This window comes from Martes martes (assembly GCF_963455335.1).
Source record: "Martes martes genome assembly, chromosome: 4".
NCBI lineage: Eukaryota > Metazoa > Chordata > Mammalia > Carnivora > Mustelidae > Martes > Martes martes.
In genome coordinates this window covers 149,709,531-149,721,087 of record NC_137891.1, presented here as the reverse complement: position 1 = coordinate 149,721,087, position 11,557 = coordinate 149,709,531, and the positions used below count along the sequence as shown (strand labels likewise).

Below are 11,557 nucleotides of genomic sequence, written 5' to 3'. Positions count from 1 at the left end.
GCTTGATCCCAGGACCCTGAGATCATGACCTGAGCCAAAGGCAGCGGCTTAATGACTGAGCCACCCAGGCATTCTGGCTTTTGAGACCTAAGAAGAAGTCTGTTGGGACTGTTTCAGGAAATTTTTTTGCTTCTCCAGTTCTTTTTGAACATGAATTCTGCCATGGGGGTTTGGAGCAACTGAGATTCTTTGGGGATTCTTTTCAGAATGCAGAATGGTAGATCCATTTTGGAAGAACAGGTTAGCAGTTTCTTACGTAAAGTTAAATACATACATGAGTAGAAGTGTAGAATCCCAGTGACCTAGGAATCCCATTCCTAGGTAACTACCCAAGAAAAATGAAAACTATGTTCACAGAAACCTTTCCATGAATATTTAGAGCAGCTCTCTTCAAAATTGTCTAAAATTTTAAATAATCCAAATCCTCTTTTTTTTTTTTTAAGATTTTATTTATTTGAGAGAGATAGAGAGAGAGAGCATGAACTGGGTGAGGGGCAGAGGGAGATGCATACTCCCTGCTGAGCAGGGAGCCCAACGTGGGGCTCGATCCCAGGACTCCAGGATCATGACCTGAACCAAAGGCAGACACTTAACCTACTGAGCCACCCAGGCATCCCAATCCAAATGCTCTTAAGTTGTTGAATAAAATTGTGGAACATTCTTGCAGTATAATAATACTTCTTAGCAATAAAGAGGAACTAATTACAAAAACACACAACAACGTGGATGAATCTCAGATGCATTTTGGGAAATGAAAGAAACCAAATCCAGAAAACCTACATACTGTATGATTCTATTTATATGACTTTTTGGAAAAGGTAAAACTCTGGGACAGAACACATGTATGGGGATGGTAGGAGGGACTGTCTACAAAGGACATAGGGAATTTGGGAGTCATAGAACTGTTCTCTATCTTTATTATGGTGGTGGTACATGACTGCATTTATTAAAACTTACAGAACTAAGGATACAACAAAATAATTTTTTTTGCTATGTGTAAATTGCACCTCAGTTAAAAAACAAAAACAAAAATGAATAGGAAGAAAGTGATTACAGTAGTCCCTCCTTATCTGAGGTTTCACTTTCTCTGGTTTCACTTACTAGAAAGCAGCTGTGGTCCAGAAGCAGGTGATCTTCCTCCTGTTGTATTGTCAGAAGGTAGTGTCGTTTATCTAACTACATCTCATCACATAGGCATTTTATCAATTTTATATCATCACAGGTAGGGTGCGTTGTAGTATAATCAGATATTCTGAGAGAGACTACATTCATACGGCTTAATACAGTATGTTAATCTCTTACAGTGCCTAATTTATAAACTGAACTTTATTGTGGGTTTGTATGTATATATTGAAGAGAATATGGGGGTCAACAGAAGGTTTTTTGTTGTTGTTTTTAAGATACATAGTAGAGCATAAGTTATATGTTAAGAATGATCTATTTGAGCAGAGTTTGAAAGATGTATGTATGAATGAAGAAATGACAGGAAGAGGCAAGGAGGGATGAAATTCAGTCAGCACATGTGGAAGTATTGGTCTTTTCATGAACTGTTGAGGGTAATAATAGGCATTCCTTCCTATCCTCTGGGACATAGTAATCATTGAATAAATACTTGTTGAATGAATGACCATGTGATTTCTGTGTGAGTTGTCCCTTGTGTTTTATTGAAATTGTCAGATTTCTTGGTTGTATTCTGCATTAAAACTGTAGCTCCAAAAGGATTAGAATTATATTTTGCTCATCCTGTATTTTCAGTGGCTGGTACAGAACAGGTGATAAGTGAAAGATGGAGAGAAATTAATTTTTTTCGTGCTAGAACAGAAAGTATAATAGATAAAATTTTCCATTCAGTTAACAGTTGGAATAAGGTGGTTTCGTTACATATAAATCATATAAATCACTATTAGGATAAAGAGAATGTATCTTCAGATAGCTTCATCAAGTAGTTTGATGTATTTTGCATGACCACTTTTATGTTGAATTTTTGTAGGTGTATTCTAACAAAGTTTGTTTTTTAGGAGGAGGCATCTCCCTACACTTTGGTCAACATCTGTCTGAATGTCCTGATTGCTAACCTAGAGAAATTGTGTTCTGAAAGATCTGATGGAACCTTGTGCCTTCCGGACCATTGGAATTTCCCTCAGGAAGTAGCTGATCGATTCCTTGGGGTAATGACGTGGCAAGGTAAAGATAAAGCTCCTTTATTTTTATTTTATTTTATTTTGATAAGGTTCCTCTATATTGTACTCAAGCACTTTTCTATGAAAAGCACTTTCATATACAATTCCTGTTTAGCTCTCACAGCAAGTGGATCGGAAATTATTCCCATTTTATTTGTGTGGAGATTTGAATCTTCTAGTCTTTTTGAATCTAGTCAAAAAGACTAGAAGATTCAAATCATCTAGTCTTGATGGAAATTTATCTTGCTTCTAGGCTTACCTTACTGTTGGCTTAGCAGAGTGAAGACGGTGGGGAACTAAACCAGGTTCCCACTTCATCTGCTCTCTAGCTTCTGAAATGCTGTTGCTGTAGTCTTGTCTCCGACTCTTTTTTTTAAAGTTTTACTTAAGTAACCTCTGCACCCAGCATGGGGCTCAAACTAATGACCTGAGATTAAGAGTCATATACTCTTCTGACTGAGCCAACCAGGTACCCCTCCTACTCTTTTCATTGTGAATATGAGACTTTGAAAAAATTTTTCCAGGGTACCTGAGTGACCCGGCTGTTAAGCAGTTGACTCTTGATTTCAGATCAGGTCATGACCGCAGGGTCGTAGGATTGAGCCCTGCATCTGTCTTTCTCCACGCTGGGTGAAGAGTCTGCTTGAGGTTCTCTCCCTCTCCCTCTTCCCCTCCTGGTTGTGCTCACTTGCTCTCTCAAATAAGTAAATCTTAAAAAAAGAAAAAAAACCCTTAAAAATTTTTTTTCCTTTACTTCCCATTGTAGTTGGGCTTTCAAGGGCTATGTTTAATTTGCCATGTTACAGTTTTTTCTTTTTTCCCTTTTTTTTTTTTTTAAGATTTTATTCATCTGAGAGAGAGCAAGTGAGCAAACATGAGCCAGGGGAGGGGCAGAGGGATAAGCACACTCGCCACTGAGTGGGGATCCTGACACGGGACTCCATCACAGGACTCTGAGAGCGTGACGCTTAACTGATTGAGCCATCCAGGCACCCCTACAGTTTTTTCTTAATAAGAAGGTTTTTTTGTAACAAATTATTGAGATGTATTTCACATACTGTATAATTTGCCCATTTAATATGTACAGTTCATGGGATGCCTCGGTGGCTCAGTGGGTTAAGCCTCTGTCTTTGGCTCAGGTCATGATCTCAGGGTCCTGGGATCGACCCCCACATAGGCTCTCTGCTAGGCGGGGAGCCTGCTTCCTCCTGTCTCTCTACCTGCCTCTCTGCCTACTTGTGATCTCTCTCTCTCTCTCTCTCTGTCAAGTAAATAAATAAAATCTTAAAAACAAAAAAACAAAAAAAAACGTACAGTCCAGTGGGTTTTTTGTTTTGTTTTGTTTTATCACAGATTTGGTCAGCCATCATCATAATCAATTTTAAAACATTTTCATCATCTTAAAAAGAAACTCTTAACCCATCCCCCAAACCCTAAACAACTACTCATCTTCTTTCTATCTTTATGAGTTTGTTTTTTCTTTCTTTTAAAGATTATTTATTTATTTATTTGACAGAGAGAGAGAGAGAGAAATCACAAGTATGTGGAAGTAGGCAGAGAGAAAGGGAGAATCAGGCTCCCTGCTGAGCAGAGAGTCCAATGCGGGGCTCAATCCCAGGACCCTGGGATAATGACCTGAACTGAAGGCAGAGGCTTAACCCACTGAGCTACCTAGGTGCCCCCGAGTTTTTTTTTCCTAAACATGTAATATAAATCAAATCGTGCAATATGTGACCATTTATGTCTGGTTGTTGTTCTCAACATAATATTGTTAAGGTTCATCCATGTTGTAGCAGCAGTCACTACTTCATTTTTTTTTTTAAGATTTTATTTATTTATTTGACAGACAGAGATCACAAGTAGGCAGAGAAGCAGGCAGAGAGAGAGGAGGAAGCAGGCTCCCTGCTGAGCAGAGAGCCCGACGGGGGGCTCGATCCCAGTATCCTGGGATCATGACCCGAGCTGAAGGCAGAGGCTTTAACCCACTGAGCCACCCAGGCGCCCCTCACTACTTCATTTTTATGGCTATAATAGTCCGTTGTGTGACTGTACCACATTTTATTAATTTATCAGCTCATGGACATTTGGGTTGTTTCTACTTTTTGGCTGTTATGAATAATGCTGCTTATAAACATTCGTGTGCACTTTTCTGTATGAACATATGTTTTCATTCCTCTTGGGTATGTACCTAGGAGTAGAATTGCTGGGTTAAACAGCAACTCTATGTTTAACTTTTTGAGGAATTAACAAATTGTTTCCCAAAATGGTTGCACCATTTTATGTTCCCATCAGCAGCATGCAAGAGTTCTGATTTCACAACCTTACCAAAGTTGTCGTTTGAATTTTTGATTATAGCCATCCTGGTGGGTGTTAAGTATTTATTGTGGTTTTGATTTGCATTTTCCTAATGAGTAATGATGTTGAGCATGTTTTTATGTGCTTTTGGCCATTTGTATATCTTCTTCAGAATAATGTCTATTCAGATCCTTTGCCCATTTCTTTTTTTTAATTTTTTAAAGATTTTATTTATTTATTTGACAGATAGAGATCATAAGTAGGCAGAAAGGCAGGCAGAGAGAGAAAGAGAGGAGGAAGCAGGCTCCCTGCTGAGCAGAGAGCTGGATGTGGGGCTCGATCTCCCAGGACCCTTGGATCATGACCCAAGCCAAAGGCAGAGGCTTTAACCCACTGAACCACCCAGGCGCCCCTTTGCCCATTTCTTTATTAGGTTGTCCTCTGTTATTGAGTTGTTAAGAGGGGCTTTTTTTTTTTTTTTAAAGATTTTATTCTTTAAAGATTTTATTTGTTTCTTTGACAGAGACAGATCACAAGTAGGCAGAGAGGCAGGCAGAGAGAGGAGAAAGCAGGCTCCCTGCTGAGCAGAGCCCAATTCGGGGCTCAATTCTAGGACCCTGAGATCATGACCTGAGCTGAAGGCAGAGGCCACCCAGGCGCCCCAAGATTTTATTCTTTATTTAGAGTGTGAGCAGGGGAATGAGCAGAGGGAGAGCTAAAATCTCTGAGCCACCCAGGCGCCCCAAGATTTTATTCTTTATTTAGAGTGTGAGCAGGGGGATGAGCAGAGGGAGAGCTAAAATCTCAAGCAGATTCCATGCTGGGTGCAGACCTGGTTGCGGAGATCCATCCCATGACCCCATCATGACCTGAGCCGAAATCAAGAATCAGTTGCTTAACTGACTGAGCCACTCAGGTGCCAGAGTTTTTTTTTTTTTTTTTAATTGACATGTAATTGACATTAGGTTTACAACACAATGATTAATTGCATATGTTACAAAATGATCACCATGGTAAATCTAGTTACCGTCTGTCACCATACGAAGTTTTTATACTACTGCTGACTATATTCCATATGCTATACATTATGTCTCCATGTCTGTTTTCTTTAAATATTCTAGATACAAGTCCCTGATCAGTTACTGGCTTGGCAGTTATTTTCTTTCATTCTATGAATTCTCTTTTCACTTTGCTAATAGTGTTTTTTGACTCAAAAAAGTTAATTTTGATGAAGCCCAATTATTCTGTTTCTTTTATAGCTTATGCTTTTGGTATCCTATCTAAAAATTCATTGCTCAGTCCAAGGTCCTAAGTATTTGCACCTGTATTTTCTTCTAAACGTGTTGGTTTCTTCACCCTTATACTCTAAGGTTTTTGGTCCATTTTGAGTTTATTTTTGTATATGGCATGAGGTGTAAAGAGTCCAGCTTCATTTTTAACATGTTCTTGTACAGTTGTCCCATCACTATTTGGTAAAAAGTCTATTCTTTGACTATTGAATGGTCTTGGCTACCTTTTTATTTTTTATTCATTTTTACTTTTTTTATTTAAAGATTTTTTTTAAGTAGGCTCCATACCCAACATGGGGCTTAAACTCACGACCCTGAGATCAAGAGTTGCATGCTGTATGGACTGAGCCAGCCAGGTACCCCTGGTCATCCAGTTTTTTAAAAAATGTGCCAGTGGGGTACTTGGCTGGCTCAATCAGAAGAACATGAGACTCTTGATCTTGGGGGTTGTGAGTTGAAGACCCACATTGCCTATGGAGATTACTTAAAAATAAAATCTTTAAAAAATATATTGGGTGACCATAGAGGTATGGGTTTATTTTTTATTCTTAATTCTGTTCCATGGAACAATATGTCTGTCCTTATGTTTGTATGACTCTATTACTGTTGCTTTGTAGTTAAGTTTTGAAATTGGAAAGTGCGAGTTTTTCAACTTTGTTCTTTTTAGGATTGTCTTGGCTATTCTGGGTCCTTTATATTTCCATATGAATTTTAGAACCAGTTGGTCTGGTTTTCTTTTTTTTTTCTTTTGCTTTAAGAATTTATTTACTTGAGAGAGAGCACAAGCAGAGGGAACAGCCAAGAAAGAGGTAGAAGTAGGCTCCCTCTCTTGATCCCAGGAGCCTTTCTTTTCTTTTCTTTTCTTTTTTTTTTCTTTTTTAAGATTTTATTTATTTATTTCACAGACAGAGATCACAAGTAGGCAGAGAGACAGGGAGAGAGAGAGAGGAGGAAGCAGGCTCCCTGCTGAGCAGAGAGCCCGATGTGGGGCTTGATCCCAGGACCCTAGGATCATGACCTGAGCTGAAGGCCGAGGCTTTAACCCACTGAACCACCCAGGCACCCTCTTTTTTTTTTTTTTTTTTTTAAGATTTTATTTATTTATTTGACAGAAATCACAAGTAGGCAGGGGGGGCGGGGAGCAGGCTCCCCACCGAGCAAAGAGCCTAATGCGGGGCTCAATCCCAGGATCCCAGGACCATGACCTGAGCCGAAGACAGAGGCTTTAACCCACTGAGCCAACCAGGCGCCCCTTCCCAGGACCCTTAATGGACTGAGCCACCCAGGCACCCATCCCAGTTGGTCAGTTTCTACAAAGAATCCAGTTGTGGGGCACCTGGGTGGCTCAGTCAGTTAGTTGTCTGCTTTCGGGTTAGGTCATGATTCCAGGGTCTTAGGATCCAGCCCGGTGTTGGGCTCCCTGCTTGGTGGGGAGCCTGTTTCTCTCTGTCACCCCTGGTCATGCTCTCTTGCCATCTATCTCTCTCTCTTTCTCAAATAAATAAATTTTTAAAAAATCTTAAAAAAAAAAAAAGAATCCAGTTGGGATTTGAATAGGAATTGCATCAAATATATATATGAATTTGGGGAGTATTGCCATCTTGACAGTACTAAGTCTTCTGATCTATGAACATGGTGTCTCATTATTTAGATCATCTTTAATTATTTTCACCAGTGTTGTACAATCTTAACAATTTGAAATCTTCCATTATTGAGTTTGGGTTAGCTCTCTATTTAAACTAGATTTTTATTTTTATTTTTTAAAAGATTTTCTTTATTTATTTGATAGGCAGAGATCACAAGTAGGCAGAGAGGCAGGCAGAGAGAGAGAGGAGGAAGCAGGCTCCCTGCTGAGCAGAGAGCTTGATGCTAGGCTTGATCCCAGGACCTTGGGATCATGACCTGAGCCAAAGGCAGAGGCTTTAACCCTTTGAGCCACCCAGGTGGCCCTAGATTTTTTTTTTTTTTTAATTTTATTTATTTGAATGAGAGAAAGAGCACACAAGTTAGGGGGAGTGGGAGAGGGAGAAACAGACTCCCCACTGAGCCAGGGAGCCTGACGCAGGGCTTGATCTCAAGAACCCCAAGATCTTGACCTGAGCTGAAGATGGATGCTTAATCAACTGAGCCATCCAGGCGCTCTCTCTCTCTCTCTCTCTCTCTCTTTTTTTAAAAAATATCTTTCAATAGTGTTTTCTAGTTTATGCATATAAGTTTTACACTTTTATTAAATTTATTTTTTTAGGGGCATATGGGTGGCTCAGTCAGTTAAGCATCTGCCTTCAGCTCACGTCATGATCTTGGGGTCCTGGGATCGATCCCCACATCAGGCTACTTGCTCGGCGGAGAGTCTCTTTCTTCCTCTCTCTCTCCCTCTGCCTCTCCCTCTGCTTATGCTCTCTAATAAATAAATAAAATCTTAAAATATTTTTTTTTATTTTTTAAATTTTGTTTTGTTTTTGGTTATTTTTTGAGAGAGAGAGAGAGAGAGCGCATGCGCGCGCACACATGCTCTTGAGGGGGCAGGGGGAGAGTAGAGGAGAGGGGGAGAGAGAAAATCCCAAGCAGGGATTCGATGTAGGACTCCATCTCTTGATCCTGAGATCATGACCTGAGCTGAAATCAAGAGTTGGACACTTAATGACTGTGCCCCGTAGGCACCTCAGTATTTTATTCTTTTAATGCTATTTTACATAAAATTCTTTCCTTCCTTCCTTTCTTCCCTTTGATTTTATTTATTTATTTGAGAGCGAGAAAGAGTATGAGCAGGGGGAGGGGCAGAGAGTGAGAGGGGAGCCCGACTCTGGACTCCATCCCAGGGCACCCGGATCATGACTTGAGTCAAGGCAGACACTTAACTGACTGAGCCACCTGGGCATCCCTGGAATTGCTTTCTTAATTTCATTTTTTGGATTGTTCATTTTTAGTGTACATAAATACCATTTTATTTATTTATTTATTTATTTATTATTTTAAAAAAGATTTTATTTATTTGACAGAGAGATACACAGCAAAAGAGGGAACACAAGCAGGGGGAGAGAGGGAGAAGCAGGTTTTCTGCTGAGCAGGGAGCCCGAGGCGGGGCTCGATCCCAGGACCCTGGGATCATGACCTAAGCGGAAGGCCGATGCCTAATGACTGAGCCACCCAGCCACCCACAAAGGGTAGTGCCCTACCATTTTTTTTTTTTAAATGTAAGCTCCACACCTAATGTGGGGCTCGAGCTCACAACTCTAAGATTAGAGTCGCATGCTTTACTAACTGAGCCAGCCAGGTTCCCCTACAATTTATTTTTTCTTTTTTATGTTGATCATACATCCTGGAAACTTTCATTAATTCTAATCGTTGTTAAAAATAAAAACAAAAACAGTGCATTATACTAAGCAACCAATCAGCCTGGAGTTCAGTGGCACTAATTGGGGTAGGCTTAGAGTAGTAAGTCCAGGACAGTAGGACTATGGTTATTCTGCATAGTAAATGCATTCACCCCCTAATCAAAGGTATGTAATAAAATGAATTTCATTGTTTTCACCATTAAAAAAAAATTCTAATAGTTGTTTAGTGGATTCCTTAGGATTTGTTATTACAAGGTGCCATCATCTGCAATGAACATAGTTCTACTTCCTTCTTTCTGTTTTGGATGCCTTTTATTTAATTTTCTTGTCCAGTTTCCTGACTAGAGCCTATAATACAATGTTGAAGTATTGAAGTATTGAAATGGATATGCTTATCTTTTTCCAATCTCAAGGGGAAAGCATCTAGTCTTTCTCTATTAAGTATGTTAGTTTTGGGGTTTTGGTAGGTGCCCTTAACAGCCTGAGGAGGTTTCCTTCTATTTTAGTTGTTGAACATTTTCATCAGGGAAAGTGTTGGCTTTTTTTTTCATATGTTAAAATGCTCATGGCGGTTTTGTTTTTTATTCTATTAATATAGTGTATTATGTTAATTCCTTCTTGGATATTAATATAGTATTGTTTTCCTGGGATAAATCCCACCTGGCCATGGTGTATAACTCTTTTGTATGTTGCTAGATGGTTTGCTGTTATTTGGGTGAGGTGTTTTTTTTTGTTTTGGTTTTGTGTTTGAGATTTGCCATTATTTTAAGGATATTGGTCTGTTATATTCTGCTTTTATGATGTCTTTATCTGGGTGTGGCATCAGGATAATACTGAGTTGGAAGGTGTTCCTTCTTCTGTTTTTTTGGAAGAATTTGTGAAGAATTGTTATGTATTCTTTAAATGTTTGGTGGATTTCACCAGTGAAGCCCTTGTGGCCTCTTTGTGTGGGTAGGTTTTTGTTTTTTGTTTTTTTAATGTGATCTCTAGGCCCAGTGTGGGGCTTGAATTCGACCCTGAGATCAAGAGTTACACGCTCTACCAAATGAGCCACTGTGTCCCCCCGCGTGGGGAGTTTTTTTGTTTTGTTATAAGATTTTATTTATTGGACGTCTGGGTGGCTCAGTCAGTTAAGCATCTGACTCTTAATTTCAGCTCATGATCTCAGAGTTGTGAGATCAAGCCCCATATCAGGGTCAGTGTGCGGTGGGGAGTCTGCTTAGGTTTCTCTCTCTCCTCCCTCTGCCCCTCCCTTCTCTGCCTCCGCTCTAATAAATAAGTAAAAATCTTCCAAAAATTTTTTCTTTAAATTTGAGAGAGGGAGAACAAGTACCTGTGAGCAGGGGGAGGAGCAGAGGGAGAGACGCCCCCTTTTTAAAAGATTTTGTTTTTATTTATTTGTCAGAGAGAGAGCGAGTGCTAGCACAAGTAGGGGGAGAGGCAGGCAGAGGGAGAAGCAGGCTCCCCGTTTAGGAAGAAGCCCAATGTAGAACTTGATCCCAGGAACCTGGGATCATGACCTGAGCCGAAGGCAGATATTTAACCAACTGATCCACCCAGGTGCCCCAGTTAGCTAGATTAAAAAAAAAAAAAAAGATTTTATTTATTTATTTATTTGAGAGAGATAGAGTGAGCACAAGAAGGGGGAGGGTCACAGGCTGAAGCAGACTCCCTGCCGAGCAGAGAGCCTGACAGGGGGCTTGATTCCAGGACTCCAGGATCATGATCGGAGCCAAAGGCAGGAGCCCAACCCACTCAGACAGCCAGGTGCCCCAGTTAGCCTGATTTTTATAGATCTTTTCAAAGAACCAGCTTTTGGTTTTGTTGATTTTTCTCTATTGATTTCTGTTGATTTTACATTTTTAATTTCATTGATTTATGTTTTAATTATTTTTCTTCTGCTTACTTTGGACTTAATTTGTTCATTTTCTAGTTTCCTAAGATGGAAACTTAGATGATTGATTTTAGATCTTTCTTTTCTAATGTATGTATTCAGAACTATAACTTTCCCTCTAAGCACTGATTTCACTTTATCCCACAAATTTTGATAAGTTGTATCTTCATGTAGTTCAACATTTAAAATTTCTCTTGAGATTTCTTCCTTGATCCATGTGTTTATTTAGAAGTATGTTGCTTATGGGCTGCCTGCGTGGCTCAGTCGTTAAGTGTCTTCCTTTGGCTAGGATCGAGCTCCGCATCAGGCTCCTCCACTCAGCGGGAAGTCTGCTTTCCCTCTCCCCCTCCCCATTTGTGTTTCTGCTCTTGCTGTCTCTCTCCTTCAAATAAATAAATAAATAAAATCTTAAAAAAAAAAAAAAAGAAAAAAAGATGTATGTTGCTTAATCTCCATATGTTTGGGGATTTTCCAGTTATTTTTTTCCAAGAAACCAAGGTGGTTTGTTGTGTAGAGTTTTTCCCGTCTGGATTTTGCCATTGTTTGACAGTGCTATGATTTTTG

General features: G+C 39.7%; 1 protein-coding gene across 1 annotated transcript in view; it reads left to right on the top strand.

Moving 5' to 3' along the window:
- Positions 1-207: 207 nt before the first annotated feature.
- Positions 208-11,557, top strand: part of ZYG11A (zyg-11 family member A, cell cycle regulator) — a gene marked incomplete at its 5' end in the record, with an annotated part of 66,101 nt that continues 54,751 nt past the window's right edge. The window contains 2 exons of the mRNA XM_080801704.1: positions 208-240; positions 2,019-2,184. Of these exons, the coding sequence (XP_080657830.1) occupies positions 208-240; positions 2,019-2,184 (199 nt within the window). The remainder of the gene's footprint in view (positions 241-2,018; positions 2,185-11,557) is intronic.